Here is a 16,568-nt window from a genome sequence, read left to right on the forward strand (position 1 = left end):
GCCCAGTTGGAAAGGGCACTAGCCAGTGTCCACTGAAGCGCCTCTGAGAACGTGCATGGCTTTCATGGCTCTTTAGCTCCAATCCTTTTGTTCTCAAAGACCTTTACATGCATGTGAAATGGATTAGCTTCATTTACAGCAGGAATCTGACTATTCAGAAATTAAAAAGCATGATCATCCTACGAGACACAACACTCCTAGTGCAGCAAGGAGACTGACTTTTTGAAGGAGGTCTAGCCAGTAATTGCTTCGAAATGGTCACTAAAGTTGTGGGATTTTAGGTTTGAGGAATTGTAAGAGCCACCACTTGTGTGTTACTATGTGAGGTCAGCTAAGAAAGACTGTTTGGTAACCACAGTTGTTTGATTTTAGCAAATTTGGCAGTTTTTGGCAAATTAAAATAGCAGTTTCTCCCTAGTCTGTAGTAGGGGTGTAGGGGTGGGAGCAGAGATTGCTGAGAAGGGGGTTACACTGGGAGGAACTGATGGAAGAGCACTGGGTTCTGAGCTCAAGTCTGCAGGCTTTGAGCAAATCCCTTAATTTATCTGGATCTTAGGTTCTTGAGACTCAATGATCTCCCAGTACCTTCTAGACTTCTAAAATTCTGAATCAAAACCCCAAGCCTGAACTTGAGAATTTTTCTACTTAGAAACATATCCTATCAATCTTATTACTGCTTCTCTAACATGTGGTTATATCTTTATTTGCAAACCTGATTTGGACTGAATTTTGCGATGATTGTCATTTTTATGCGAATAATAATTTGGAACTAACCTAAATTTCATGAAGTGTTCCCCTCCTAATACACTAGATGGCACTACAAGCAAGTCAAATCAAATTACAAAAAAACAAAAAACAAAAAAACAAAAACAAACAAACAAAAACGGAGTGGGGGAGGGGGAGTAGATTTTGACTATCAAAGTTACTAAATATGGTAAATTAGAAAAGCTTCAGTCTTTATCAAGAGTGTTATGTCAACATCTTCAGAAAAATGAGCAAAAATGGCCAGTGTTGAATATCTTAAGATCAGGAAAATGTCATTTTGTGTAGTGACTTTCAATCTGTTACTGTGACCCAACTGTAAGACATTTTAGGTTGGGTCCCAACCCATATACACACACGCTAAAGCAACAGAAGCTCCATAGGGCAATCCTAAGCCTTCTTCCCTGTCGTGCATTCTGAGACCATTTCTTTTGCACTGAAGGAAAATGCATTCCTTGGAAGAGTGGGGAAAGTGTATGTGACACATTATCTGATGTATTTGATGGTGAACAAAGTGATAGGAGGGGACTTTAGAGGTGTGTTGCTGTTTGAAAATTAGTAATATGTATACAGCCAAGCTAAAAAAAAAATGAGGCAATTATTCATTCTAAGAAAAAATAATGTACAGAAATGGGTAAGTGCTTTCTGACTCAGCAGTGATCATTATTTACATGGTCATAAAAATGTAAGCACTGAATATTGATATAAGGGTAGCGGGGAGGGGAGGGTGAGAAGTTGGATGGCAACGTAGTTCTCATCTGCCTTAACAGGATGTGAACAGTTAATGCCTAGTGTTCACGTATCGCAAAACAGTGATGTATTTAGAAACATGGAGGTGAGTGTCAGAAGAAACGGCTAAGCTAATTAAGGTTGTTGCCTCTAGGGGGGAAGTGGGGAGTGAGGTAGTGGAGTGGGGGCACAGTCTATTGTTTTTTGTTAAAAATTTATGGGGGTGCCTGGCTGGCTTAGTCAGTGGAGCATGAGACTCTTGGTCTTGGGGTTACGAGGTTGGGCCCCACGTTGGAGGTAGAGATTACTTAAGAAAATACAATCCTAAGAAAATTATAAAAATAAAAATTTATAGTACTATATTATTCAGCCTTAAAAAGGAAGAAAATTTGGACACATATTACAACATGGATGAACCCTGACAACATTATGCTAAATGAAATAAGCCAGACACGAAAGGACAAATACTGTTGAAGTGAGTCCACTTACGTGAGGTACATAGTAAAGGCAAATTCTTAGAGACAGAAAGTAGACTGGTAGAATGGTGGGCGCCAGGGCTTAGGGGGAGGAGGTTAGGGCGTTATTGTTTAATGAATACAGAGTTTCAGTTGGGAGAGAGAAGAAACTAGAGTTGGATGGCAGCGATGGCTTAACAACAATATGAATGTACTCACTGCCACTAAACTGTACTTATAAATGGCTTAAATGGTAAATTTTATGTTATGTATATTTCATCATAAAAAAGCGATGTAAGAAAAAAATAATTTATAATACCGTTTGATTCTTTTTTTAATGTTTATTTATTTTTGAGAGAGAGACAGAGACAGAGTGTGAGCAGGGGAGGGGCAGAGAGAGAGGGAGACACAGAATCCAAGCAGGCTCCAGGCTCTGAGCTGTCAGCACAGAGCCCGATGAGGGGCTCGAACTCACAGACCGCAAGATCATGACCTGAGCCGAAGTCGGATGCTCAGCCAACCAAGCCACCCAGGCGCCCCAATACTGTTTGATTTAAATAACTGCACACATGTTTTAATTGTATTACGTTAATTTTTAGAAAGCTTCGGATGAATGTCTGAAAGTCTTTATACATGTCATGAGCGTGTTTATTTGGGCCACCGAGGGGCCTTTTTTGCTTTTATCCAGTTCTTACCTGTATGCTCCTTAGAAAAAGATGTCAGGTAAGTTATTCACAAATAAGGGAGGTATTACTGAAAGTAGGTGTCTTATGAATACATTTCAGGGGCATTTGAGATACCTGATTCCTAAACACAGCACACGAATGCTGAATAAACGTACACATGCATCGAGTTTGAATAAGGACATTATTACGCAGGAATTTCCGTCTCTGGCCTCTGCTGCTCTCAGTGGGTATGCTAAATGTTTGGCTGTGTAGTCACCCGCGGAGTGGCTTGTTGGAACTCAAGGCCACTTTGTGCTGGGACTGGGTGCGACTCCGGGTGAACCAAAGATGCTGTGCTGTCAGAGCTGATTTCTAGCTCACAAGTTTCTCTTTACCATCACCTTCCTTAACCTGGCCCAAACAGGAGCGTGTATACTCATTTCTTTGCACTTATAAGCAATAAAATGCCAATTAGCTTGGCAGGAAGAAGTTGACTAGTAAAGTGCAATTCTAATTTAAATCATTGTACCTTCAGTGTACAATTGAGAAGGCAGCTCTAAGAAGAAAACGACAATGGAAAATAACTTTACATATCCTTAGAGACGTTGAACTGCCTTCCAGCCTTTAAGTCATGCTTCTTGGTTTTGACAGGTTACATTTACCTTCGAGGGTTTATTGCTATAAAAAGAGTGTTAGATCTCATTGTTGTCCCATCTAAATTCTCCTGTTTGTTCACAGTGTGAGAGGAGAACAGAAGCACGACGAAAAAATCTTCTTATTTTGATTCTGCATTATTTAACACAAGAAGGGTATGTTCTGTTTCAAAGATTTACAGACGCGATTCCTCTCTTTGTCTGACCTCCACTTTTCTAGATATACACTTATAAAAATAGCTAATAGAATTTATTTTTTATAGCAGTTTTATATTTATAGAAAAACTGAGCTGAAAGTATTCAGAGTTCCCATATATTGGGAATCCCCCTACCCTAGCCAGTCTACCCTGTTACTAACATCTTACATTGGTGTGGTATGTGTGTTATAATTGGTGAACTAATCTTTATATATAAATATCTGTGTGTGTGTGCATGTGTGTATGTAGATGTACCTATATGTATATGTGTGTATATATACATATTATTTTAGAGAGAGAGTGTGAGCAAGGGAGAGGAGCAGAGACAGAGAGAGACAGAGAGAGAGAATCTTAAGCAGGCTCCACACTCATTGTGGAGCCCAACGTGGGGCTTGACCCTATGACCCTGGGATCATAACCTGAGTTGAAATCAAGAGTCTCATGCTCAACGGACTGAGCAGCCCAGGTGCCCCCAATCTTGATATATTATTGTTAGCTAATGTCCATAGTTTACATCAGGGTTTACTCTTGTGTTGAATGGTTCCATGAGTTTTGACAAATTCATAATGTCATGCATCCAGCATTGTAGTATTACATTGAATAGCTTCACTCTTAAATATCCCCTGTGCTCTGCCTGTCCCTGTCCCCACCATCAGCAACCTAGTTTCATAATTTTATGGCCTCATTGACACATATAGTTCCATTATGCATTTTGAAAACTCTAACAAAGCTACCCAGTCATGAGATACGTTCCCTTTCCCATTCAGGTTTCAGGCCTATCAAATCAGATTCCCAGGGCCCTACAGCAGGCTACGTACACAGAGATCACACTCTTATTCCTCAATTCTCCTTCCCTCAAAATAAAGGTATCGGATTTACTGGATGACCTATGTCCCCCTTTCTTTTCCGGACAATGCCATTCAATAACTGGCAGGGGAGGAAATTTGGAAGCATCTGAGTTTGGCCACCTACCTGATCTGGAAACGTGCAAGCCTTTACAATGAAGGCTGCAGATGTGCTGGGTTTTATGAGGAAGAGCGCTCATCCACTATTTACTTTCCAGTTGCCGTTCTTTCCAGGTTTCATCTAGGAAGAAAATATTCAGGTTTCAGGCTTAGGGCTTGAACTTTCAAGTTAGAGCAGCAGTTCTTAACTGGGGTGATTTTGCCTCTTGGGGAGCATTTGGCAATGTCTGGGATGCTGCTAAACATCCTTCAATGAACAGGACAGCATCCCACAACAGAATTATCCAGCCCTAAGTAGCAACTGTGCCAAGAAACTATCTCTGAAAGGAGAACCACGAAAACAAAAGACAAAGAAAAGTCAGCATAGTTTATCCCTTCGACTGTGTATTTACAAAGCATGCATTTCCCCTTTCTGCCACGAGATGGCCCCTTGCATCTCAAATCAATGAAAATTCTAGTAGAATTGACCATTTTCCTGAGACCTGCTGGTAAAGGCACTTAGGAGTGTATGTCAAGATGAAAAGTAAACTGTAGGTATTTTTAAAAGACATATCAATGTTGGAAAAGCAGACCTGTCTTTAACAAAAGACCAAGGATTTATCCTCATCAAGAGGCTAGGTTACAGTGGATTGGAATAAACAACCAGAGAAAAGCTTTGTAGAGACGGCAAGGTGAGCTGGTCTAGAAAGATGTGGAGAAGATGGATAGACATGATGCACAAGGACATCGCAGGCAGGCTCACAGAGAAAGAAGAGGCATAAGCGGAGAAAGACCAGAGTTGGGCTGTGTGTGGGAGAACAGGTGAGGTCCGACAGTGGAGGATCACAGCTGCTGGTTCGAGGACTACACACGCTGCTTTCTGGGTCTGAGCACCTGTTAACAGCCTCCCCATCTCTCCCACTATGTCATGCTCCTTACTGCTCATTCCTCTTCCTGACGTCCCATCCTGTCACTCTGTTGGTTGAGAACCTCTAGTGGCTCCTCCAGCCAACCTCATTAAATTCAGATTTCATTCAAGCTCAAACAATGTAGTAGCAACACGCAGAAGCAGTTTTGTTCCCCGATTAATTAGTTTGGGATCTATGAGGCCTACTATCATCTATTCTTATAATTTTTGTGTAAGTCAAAAGCCCATGATCCTGGAAAGAGTTCAGTATAATGTGATGTGAGTAAAGACTACAAGCAATCTATAGTGTATGTTCTCACACACACACACACACACACACACACACACACACACAAATAATATATATAACATATATATATATGCATATATATGTGTGTGTGTATATACATATATAGAGCTTTACAAGTGTATATATGTAAGTATATATGCATTTAGTCATTAAAAATGTTTGGAAAGATAGGCAAAGGTAGTGGAATTTTCTTTTGACTTACCTGTATTTTCTAGTTTTTTCTCAAATGAGCATGTATTACTTAATACTAAACAAAAATTATTCCTAGGACAGAGTTAGTTCTTCTCTCTGTAAAATGGGGATTAAGACACAGTATAGAAGCCTGGCGAGCCATCAATGTGTATAGAGGCTGACTGACTACAGCCAATTGATGTTTTGCAGTTTCTTTAAAGTTTAGCAAGGTCACTGGAAATAATCATGGCAACCTTAAGCAAGTTCAGTGTTCCAACTGACCTGAATCTGGTGAAGGGAAGAGAGCATAATATAAAAGAAAGTTTTCTCCTACCTTCCCAGATTTGAATCAAACAGAAAGAAGTCTATCCTGAGGCAAAAATTCTTAATCCAATGTCCTTGGATGAAATTGTATGCTGATTTGGGCATATTTGCCCATTTTTCAGGAGAGTCTTTGGTTTCATAAGAAGTTGAGAACTAAGATTAAAATGTGGAAAGTCTTTCCACTTTCAGAGGATTGGGAGACAGAGCATTGCTGAGACCACAACAGGTTCAAAGTGACAGTGAAGAACCCCGGTGAAGATCATGCTTCCACCCACAGTCACCGGGTAGTGTAGATGTGTGACTGAAGAAAAGTGACCAGAAATAACATGGCCCAGCAGATGACTTCTTCTTATACTCAATCTCCTTGATGATATTGATCAACATATTTCTGGAATTTCCTTTAGAACTCATGACCTATGCTTTTCAGTTGCCACAATCATGGCACATCTTGCCTCTTGGGCTTAAATTTGGGTTTAACAATTGCCAGATGTTATCTAAAATTAATGCTGGTGAATAAAGAGGTAATCAAGTTGGGCAAATACTCAATTTTGGCTAGAAATGAGAAAACACAGGACATTTTCTTAGTCGATTTACTTATTTGACTTCTAAGCACTTCCAAAAATGTTTTGAACAACGATGACATCATTAGAATAAGTATGTAGCTTCCAGAGGCAACTGCTTTGAAAAACAGTACTTGGATATACTTAACATATGCGGGCTCCTTCTATAGGCAAACCTCATATATTGTAATTTTCATCGAATGTACTGCTTAATATAAGCTTAATATTTGTATTGAGTCTCTGTGGACTTGTAATGCCTGTTTGCCTTTATTCTTTTTACCCAGAGTTAATTTTTGTTGTTGTTTTTTCTTCTGTGAAATGGCCAGATATATCGATACAGCCAATGCTTTGGAGCAAGAAACTAAACTGGGGCTACGACGCTTTGAAGTCTGTGACAACATCGACCTTGAAACTATTTTGATGGAATATGAGAGCTATTATTTTGTAAAATTTCAGAAATACCCCAAAATTGTCAAAAAGGCATCAGACACAGGTACATGGCTATTTTCTAGAAATAAGGTTTTTTCTCATCTTTAAGATTAGTGTTTCTTCCTCATTTTATTCTCAGATAGATGCTACTCTCCCCCTCCCCACACTGAAAGAATAGACCAGAAAGATTGTATAGCCTGTATCAGATCCTGTACAGAAATAGAAACATGATCGGCCAGGCAGTGATGTCCCTTTAGTCACGGTGGCATTTGTTTGAGGTATGTGTGTTTTAGGACAATGAAAGCAAAACCCCAGTGCATCACAGGTGCTTTTTAGAAGACCAACGTTACTTTCATTTCTTTAAAAATGGAAAGAGCTATTGGAAGAGGATAAAAGACAGAAGACTTTTTGTTGTTGTTGTTAGGAAGACCTATTATCTATCTTGAAAATAACATGAAAATGAGTATTGGTGAAGCTAATAGCTCATGTATAGATAATGAAATGCTTTTGAAAGCCATCAATCCAGATAATGATCAATATAATGCAAAGACCCAGTATAGGTTAGCAGTCAAGGAGGCTGGCTGGAGGAAAGATCTAAAGCGAGGGCCCTATGTTTTGTAGTAACATTGACTTGGAAGTCTGTAAGTGGGGGAAGTAATTATAAACCAAGGGAGATCATTGTCCTGTTTACAAGGCACTTGTTAAGCCACAGACTTTAACATTTCATGTGGGGACCAGGAAACCAAGAGGAATGTCAATTAAAAATAGCCGGGGGCGCATCTCTGAGCTGGAAGGGATATTTATCTGAGCTCCTTTCCAGGGCAGAGTTCAGAGCTCCCTGTCCTTGGCTGGTTGCTGGGTCTGGGTTTGGGCAGAGAAGCACTGACTCCTGGGCCACCAGGACTATTATTGACATGATCTAATTTCTAGATTGCTGGTTCTGATTTAGTCTGGAACCATATTCTCCTGGGATATTAGACACAATGTCTTTATTTTAAGGTAAACTGGCAGAGTACGACTGGTAAGTGTTCATGCAATCATCCTGGTGTCCCACGGACCACAGCAAAGTGGTGTCAAGTTCATGAAAACTTAATGTAATGGTAACCGTAAAGTTGGCCCACACTGAAGTTGCCACCAGGTTCATGGTCTCCAACTCAATTAATATCTAAGGGCTTTGGGGTCTTTCTCCATGCAGAAATGCTTGGGAAACATGGGTTTCTTTGCTTCTGCTGGTAGTTTCACTTCTTTCTATATGAGAATAGCTTAGAGCTCCGGGACCCCACAAGGCTATAGCACAAATTTTGAGAACAATGTAAAAGGGCAAACATATCTGAAAAATCACTTTCTCTTAAAAATTAAATTCTTTCCTTTTCCTCCAATATTTGTTTTGCTGCAGCGGAAAATAATTTACCACAAAGAAGTGGAGGGAAGACCAGAAGGTAAAGTGAATGGTAATTCCTCTCGACCACCCCAACTCTAAGAGTTTGTGGGATCCCTTTCCAGAAGATTCTCCAGCTCGGTTCCCTATCTGTCTACCAGCAATTGCAGACTGTGATCATGTGACCTTAGTGGGCCCAGCCATGGGTTCCCCACACGTTACAGACGTCCAAGACATGAGCCAACATCTATGGGTTCTCCTGGTTTTACCACAGATAACTGCATTCACTAGTGCTCTTTCAAGGCTATGTGCTGTGAAGAGTATGGACCTCAGAGATTGCAAGACCCAGGTTCAATTCCTGGCTCTGCTCCTCACAAGCTTGGAGCAAGTTTCTGACACACAGTGAGGTCCCCACACGTAGCAAGCACCCATGCATGCCTCATGATAATACTCTCAATAATGCTCTGCCTGAGGCTAACTTTGTTTTGTACTATTCTTTAGGAACAATTTTATCGTTTTGACCAAAGCATTATCCATTTATTTACAGTTTCCATAAAGCTAGTCAGACTCTGACAACAAACGATAACTACTTTTGAACCAAAAAAGCGAGGAGCATTTAAAGAAGCCAGCTTTGGCATGCATTTGGGTTCTGATTATGTTTCAGCCACATATTCATGCCTGGAACTTCCCCAGCATTCCTTACCTAGGAGAACATTCCAGAAGTGAATGTCTTTCGAGCACTTTGCTTCTCTTCAGGGAGGCAGCTTGACAGCTTGGGTGTCCTCAGCGCGTCTCTGAGTAAACGTTTGTACGTGGCAGGCGTAAAGGTCAGACAGCAAATGGCTGGAGTCAGGAAGGATAATTAGGAAAGTAATGAATGCTGTTTGTTTACAATTTTGTAATTGAAGATAGCTATTGAAATGAAAGGTTGTGTCATGAGACTGGCTATTAACAAATGAAAGTGCCTTTTCCTAATGCTTGCATTTCACACCAGAGAGCAAGCTCCCAGTTTACAGATTTGCAGATAACTCAGTGGAGGAAAGTTTATTTAATGTGATGGATAACAGAATTAGGATGCCAAAAAATCTGGACAATTTGGAAGATGGGCCCAAAATAACACGATGAAATTTAATGAAATAAGGTGTAAGCTCCAACCAAAGACTAATGACAAATAGCTCCCTCATTACAAAATCAGGGACCTAGAAATCTGAGTTCACAACAGATAAGGTGTGAGGGTGATCACAACAGTGTGATGTGACTGCTAATGTGGTCTCGGGCCTCACTGATAGAAATACAGTGTCCCCAAAATAGGAGGTGACTCTGCTGTGGTCAGAAGACTGTGGCCAAAGGAAAGGTGACCAGGATGAGGATGAATCTGAGAGCCAGGTAACCTTAGGAATGATTGGGGCAACTGGAGAGGGTTAGCTTGAAGACTGGAACCCATGGGGAGGCAGTGCCCCTGGAACAACACGGCACCAGTCTTCACCCTCTAAAGAGGGACTGAGCCTTCTTCGTAGAATTCCACAGGGCATACTCAGGAGGGGCACCTAAAATTATAGCGGGGTGGATTTGGTCCCATATTAGGATGAATTTTAAAATCCTTAGAGCTGACTGGGAATGAATCACATTGCTTTGCACATTAGGAACTTGTCTCTGATCGTGTTAAAGCAGATCTGTGAACCACTTGCCTCCAAAGGGAAATCAAAGCAGGAAAACAGACTCCCTGTTCCCTGTCTGCCCTGCAATGACGTTAGGCAAGCTTCACTACATATGTATATATATGACCTCATTGCATTTAAATCAGTGCTATTCATAAGGGTTTGCACTTGTAACATGTTTGGTATTCATTTCATAGACACTTCATTTTTGTGCCAGCCAAAGGCCTGAGGGACAGACGTTTGTGTTCCTAGTTTACAGATGAAAAACAATGTTCCGAGAAACCATCAGCTGTCCACCTCTTATGATACCCACCCCAGTGGGCCAACACCGGGGTCATCGTGTGTGGATGCTGGCATTATTATTGGCATGGGTGGTCTTTTGCTGGCTAGGTGTTTATACTAGATACAACTCCTCCTTTCCCCAAAAGAAATGGAGAAATAGGTGCTCTCTGAGACCCCTTAGGACAGGGGAGAAATACTTCCAGCAAAACTCCTGCAAACACATCTTACACGTAAGGACAAAGGAATGGAGAAAACCCAAACAAGTTCAGATGTGGGACTTCACGGTCTGCCCCCCGAGCAGTCCTGCCTCTCTCTGATGTCATCTCCTATCTACTAATTTTCCAAAACTGAATTTCTCGTTTCAAGGACCTAGCGAACAACTTTATTTTACCTTTATATTGATGCATATAACACATATGCAGTCAAATGTCCATATACTCTCGCAAGCGCCACCACCCCAGCCCCCCAGCAGGCTCTCTTCCCGATCAATGCATCCCATCTCCAAGAGAAGTAGCCACTGTCTGGCATCCAGACCCATCAATATGTTTTGCCTTAAGTGAACAATATTTGGTGAAAATCTGTTTGGCAAATATGAAGATCTGTGACAACAGAGATGAGGTAAGGGTTGCTTCCCTTGCACTAGCCCCTTCGATGTTTTAGTATACGGGCTGCCGAAGTGAGCACCTTTCCATGTTGGCTGTACGCAGCCTGATGAGAACTATTTTAAGTACATCCAGCACACTGGATCAAAACTACAGGCAAATCCCTAGGCTTCCTCCTGTCTCCCCACAACGTGACCCCTGGGCTGCATACTGTTCTTTAAGGAAGGTGGGAAGAAACGTTGGAAAATGCTTGCAAAAGTCACGTGTTCTTAGGAATACAGAGCTATCTGCAGAAGAGCTGGAGCCAGGTGGCTTGAAGGGAAAATGAAGAGGGGGTTGGGGGCCTCCAGGAGGAGGTGGACCCTCTAGCTTGCTCTTGGAGGAACCCAAGGGGTAGAGTGGAGCAAGTCAGAGCCAGGATGGCCAGGGTGTCAGGACAGTGCAAATGGAAGGGCCCAATGGTGCCACATCTGCACATCTTTCTAGAACTCTTTTTAAGTCGGCTACACAGGTTGTTTAGTTACCTCAAATTAAATGGTTTGAATTATTTCCTCCAGGGTCTTTGTTCCCTCCCCTAGGGTGATGAGCGACAGTTGTCAAAATCTTCCCAAGATCAGTCAGCAGAGGCCACGGTCCAGAACCATGGTGGGGAAGCCAGGGGATGCCAAATCCGTCCATAAGGAGCATCCTAAACAGGTCTGGATGGCTTTGCTGGTATTGGTAAAACTGCAGGTGGCTGAGAAATAGCCCTGAGAAAAGAGTCACATTTATTCATTTTTGTGTGATTTTGTTACATTGTAGATTTTCTTCCAGTATACTGAATTAAAACCACAGGCAAATCTCTAGCCTTCCTAATGTTTCTTAATTCGAGTGGGAAGTCTCCTTCCTTCCGCCAGCCTTGCCCCTGGTTGGAGTACTGGGAAACAGTCCTCGAGGGGTAAGCCCTGGGTCCAGTCAGAGCAGGGGGCTGGTTGCTACAGAGCTCAATCATCCCATTTGAGGTAACTATAGGTGGCACATCTTTCCTGTCCCAAAGCACATTCCTGGACTCTTAAGACTAAGTCAAGGATGGCCTCAGGAATGGCTGGGTTTCTCCAAAACACAAATGGTTGGTCTTCACTCCAGACCTCCCCGCAAAACAATCTTGGGGACAGGGTGGTCAGCAAGAGGACAGAGCCCAGCAGGCAGGGGAAATCAATGGCTTCTAACTCAGGGGATTCATACCTCCAACCTCCTGGGTCAGAACAAACATACCAGGTTTCAGAGGAAAGAGAACTAATGGAAATAGTGAAAAAGAATGGGAAGAAAGAGTGTCAGAGATCCCTGGCGGGGGAGAAAGGAGTCCTCGTGAAACTCAATTGTCAGAAGGAACCTCTCACTCTCGAGGAGGTTGTACACTTCTGGCCATTGCAGTCTGGCTCAGGTGGAAGGGAGCCGAAGGTGGTGCAGGGGAATCCGCAGGAAGCAGTTGACTGTTGACTCAGCTCCACCTCCAAACTCAGCCACCCCTGGCCTCAGATACCTCGTTATAGGAGAACAGGCAAGCCAGTGTGAACGGGGATGGGTTGAGGCACAACGGTTTCCTCCACCGGAAAAGCTGCTCAAAGCCTGTAGCTTCTGGTGGCAGCTCTTCCCGTATGGCACAGGCAGACAGTGAATTCATCTTGTTGGGTCTGCACAGAAGTGGCCGAATGACACATGAGGTTCCCGTTTACTGAACTGATATCCGGTGTGTGATTCTGGATGCCGGAATAGGCATTTTCCACCAGCATGTGGAACTTGCTCCCCCAGCTGGCTTCTTGCTGTCTTCCTCTTTCCCCAGGAGCCTATCAATAATACTCCCATGGAGGGTGCTGACTTTGGCTTGAGTATATCAGGAATCCCCAAAGGCAGCGGAGAAGAAAACGTCCGCCCACAAAAAGTAAGTGGCATTCGTGAATCTAGAACCAAAAGGGGGCATCCCTTTTCTTTGTAAAAATGAAAGTAAAAAAGGCTGTTTTTGTCAAAGAGGAAAGCTAATAGGTGACGGTCAAAGGCTGGCTGTGCGGTGAACTGAGAGGAGCACTGGATGAGGATTACAGCCCTGGTGTTCTGGTCTGGTCTTGAAGGATGTGCCCCACCTCGAAGAAGCTCAGTTTCCCTATTTGTAAACTCAGGAGTTTGGAAGAGATGGCTTCCAACGTCACTTTCAGCTTAAAAATCCCACGACTGAAATGATCAGCATGGGTGTTCTGTATTATTGAAGGAGTTATGATGGCATACCCATTCTTTCTTCCCCCATTGGTGGTAACTGATGAGCGGTGGCACTTTTTCTCCATGGAGATGTGGCTCTAGGCTTACATGTCATTCCATGTGAACCATGAAACCTCAGTTGAAATAGGGTGGGTCTTATCCATACTAAATATTTCTACCCCTTTCATAATGAACCTCATTTCTTGATTCAGAAATAACCGTTTCTCAAACAGAGAAGACCCAGGTTGGGTGGCTGTAGGCAAAAGGTAGGTTAAAACCTGTCCTTTGGAAAGGTGAAGCAGTATCAACACCCAGCAGGTTTCTCTTGATTGTAACTTCTGGGGTTGGGTGTCTTTTTAAGAGTCATCTTTCTTCAAGCAAGTTCTCAAACTACAGGACTTCAGACTTACCCCTGGCTGGCTCTTCTGGGGCGAACTAAACTCTGACTGTGTGTGTGTTTGGAGGGGAGGCTGGAAGCATCTCCCTGGAAATTAAGGGAGCTCTCATTGGCTTGAACTGGCTCCTTTTAAGGTCCTCAAGTATATGGGTTCTCTCTCTCTCTCTCTCTCAATAATAAATAAACATTAAAAAAATTTTAAAAAGGGGCACCTGGGTGGCTCAGTAGGTTAAGTGCCAACTTCAGCTGAGGTCATGATCTTGTGGCTTATGAGTTCCAGCCCCACGTCGGGGTCTGTGCTGACAGCTTGGAGCCTGGAGCCTGAAGCCTGATTCGGATTCTGTGTCTCCCTCTTTCTCTGCCTCTCCCCTGCTCACACTCTGTCTCTGTCTCTCTCAAAAATGAATAAACATTTAAAAAAATGTTTTTAATTAGAAAGATATCATAACGAGTGGAGAATGTTAGCATAGTGTCCAGCATATAATATACACTCGGTAAGTGCTGGCTACTGCTAATTACTTTTTTCTTGCATGCATCCTTCCTTTCTCTTTCTGCCTGCGGGGGAGATGAGGTGGCATTGGGAGGAGTACGGGAGGCAGATATCTGGGTTTAAACCTGGCCTTAAGTCACTTGTTAGCTGGGACTCTACTGAGTGGAAAATGTACATGGTGGTTAATGGGAACTATCATCACTCTCCTGATGATGAGTTCTTCCTGTGTGTGAAATGTCTCAAAGGATGAGACAATATAGGGGAGCCAGACCTGTAAGGAAGCATATGGCATGGCGTCAGGAACTGAAAAATGCTTGTGAATTTTTATTCAAACCAACTTCATTCTAAGGAATTTATTTCAACTTATTTTTTCTTCTAGAGTGCCCAACTTGAGGAAATCATCTTGTTCATTATTAGTGCGGGTTCTTTTTATTTTATTAAAAAAATATTTTTTTTATTTTAGAGAGAGAGTGAGCACATGTGAGCAGGGGAGGGGGCGGAAGCAGAGAGAGAGAGGGGCAGAGAGAGAGAAAGAGAGAGAATCTTAAGCAGGTTCCATGGTTAGTGCAGAGCGTGACATAGGGCTCAGTCCCACGACCCCAGGATCATGACCTGAGCAGGACTCAAGTGACTGAGCCACCCAGGAGGCCCAGTGCAGGTTCTTTTCAAAGCTTCACTTTGTGTGTCCTACATACCAAAGTACATAAATGTGTCTTGATTTACAGAAGCTGAGTTATTGAGGATTGTCTTCTCTTATGTTTTAATGGTGTAAATAACCATTACTCCCTTTCAGGGCCAAATCATTGACTTCCGAGGGCTGCTCACAGATGCCATCAAAGGAGCAACCAGCGAAGTTGGCTTGAACAGCCTTGACTGTAACCCAGACCCCTCAGTAAGTGGCTAAGATGTGACATTCGTCTTGCAAACTACCAACATCAGGACAAACTTGAGAAATATAATTTTGAGTCCAGAGAAATTTTGAGATCAACTCAAAGGTCACAGCTATCTGCCACCATTTATGTCACTGAGATCCGCATCCTGTTTTGCTTTCTAAGTTATGAACAATATTGTAACGTAAAACTTTCTGTTCCCATCATCAGGAACGATTGTTGAAACCTCTGAGTGCATTTATTGGCATGAATAGTGAGATGCGAGAATTGGCAGCCGTGGTGAGCCGGGTAAGATCTGATATTCAATTCACAAATTTACGGAGGCGGATCGGGGCTCCTAGAGCATTGTGGGCTGCTTCTTTTATTAATAACAATAAATATGATCATTTATTTATAAAGTGCCCCCACTTGCAAAGGCACTCATATTGTTTAGAGGCACAATAATGCATGATAAATAAATTATAGAATCATAAAATTACAATACAAAGAGCCCACCATCTCACTACAGAGGCCAAGAAAACCAAAAGGGAAACAGACTTGGAAGGCAAGGGACAGGTGAAAGGTTTTAGAGCAGAGCCAACAGTTAAGGAGAGAAAGCCTCTTAGAGAAGGAAAGAGCATGTCTGTGTCTTGTTTAAACAGTCAAAGTCTAGAAACAGAGATATTGGGAGTCTGATGATTTCATAATTGGAAATTTCCATGAAAAACAAGATTAGCAGGAAAGAGCTTATCATCCAGACTACTGAATTTCAAGCTTACCCTTCAGAATTTAAAGGCAGTGGAGTCTCATGGTTAACGATACCGGCTCTGGAATCAATTGACCTGGATTTGATTTCTACATCCTTCTTTTTCTAGCTGTGTGACTTTGGGCAAGTTCCTTGGGAACAGAATAGATTCCTGTGTTATAGGCTATTTATCTGATATCCAGCGATCTCATATTTAATGAAAGACTGCAACCTAGGCAGACTCAGAGAGATGTTTAATATGTTCCAAAAAATGCACAGCTATTCTGCAGTAATTAAGGGTTCCCCAGCTCTGGCTGTTCAGTTCCGCAGCTGTTACCGCACCTATTAGGTGTCAAGCATGTGGTGGGGGCTGGAAACACAAAGATGAACAAATCAGACACCGTCCTTGCCTGAAAGAGTCTCTCATCCCATGGGTAAGGTGCACTTGGAGAACCCAAAGGAGGGGTGTTTTGTGCCAAAGGGTGGGGAAACACTAGGGAAGAAGATACATAAGAAATAGGCACGTGAAAAAGTAGAAGAGGGAGGGTGGAGGGTTCTGGGCCAAACACACCGTGAAATCGTACTGCTTTGAGCTGAATGAGCCCCAAGGAGTGGTGGGGAACGGGGTTGCAGAGACAGGCCAGAGTTCCTGAGCTAGGGGCATAGTGAGCACCAGCCCAGCATTGGAAGTTGTCTCGAGGACATGCGGAATCTTTGAAAGGTGTCCATCGGGAGAATGGGCTACTCAGATGTCCTGATGACAGTGTGGTGGATGGAGATCAAAGAAATAGAGATAAGGAGACCAGCTC

At 42.6% G+C, this 16,568-nt stretch overlaps 1 protein-coding gene across 2 annotated transcripts in view; it reads left to right on the forward strand.

Annotated features, from left to right (window-relative positions):
• KATNAL2 (katanin catalytic subunit A1 like 2) overlaps positions 1 to 16,568 on the forward strand; it is a 68,629-nt gene that overhangs the window by 24,013 nt on the left and 28,048 nt on the right. The window contains exons 2-8 of one of the 2 annotated variants that reach the window (XM_043558748.1): positions 3,350 to 3,420; positions 7,004 to 7,170; positions 8,503 to 8,545; positions 11,584 to 11,722; positions 12,849 to 12,947; positions 14,939 to 15,037; positions 15,246 to 15,323. In XM_043558748.1, the coding sequence (XP_043414683.1) occupies positions 3,350 to 3,420; positions 7,004 to 7,170; positions 8,503 to 8,545; positions 11,584 to 11,722; positions 12,849 to 12,947; positions 14,939 to 15,037; positions 15,246 to 15,323 (696 nt within the window). The remainder of the gene's footprint in view (positions 1 to 3,349; positions 3,421 to 7,003; positions 7,171 to 8,502; positions 8,546 to 11,583; positions 11,723 to 12,848; positions 12,948 to 14,938; positions 15,038 to 15,245; positions 15,324 to 16,568) is intronic. The other variant, XM_043558749.1, reaches the window with a different exon arrangement.

The sequence above is a fragment of the Prionailurus bengalensis genome, chromosome D3, assembly GCF_016509475.1.
Source record: "Prionailurus bengalensis isolate Pbe53 chromosome D3, Fcat_Pben_1.1_paternal_pri, whole genome shotgun sequence".
NCBI classification, from domain to species: Eukaryota; Metazoa; Chordata; class Mammalia; order Carnivora; family Felidae; genus Prionailurus; species Prionailurus bengalensis.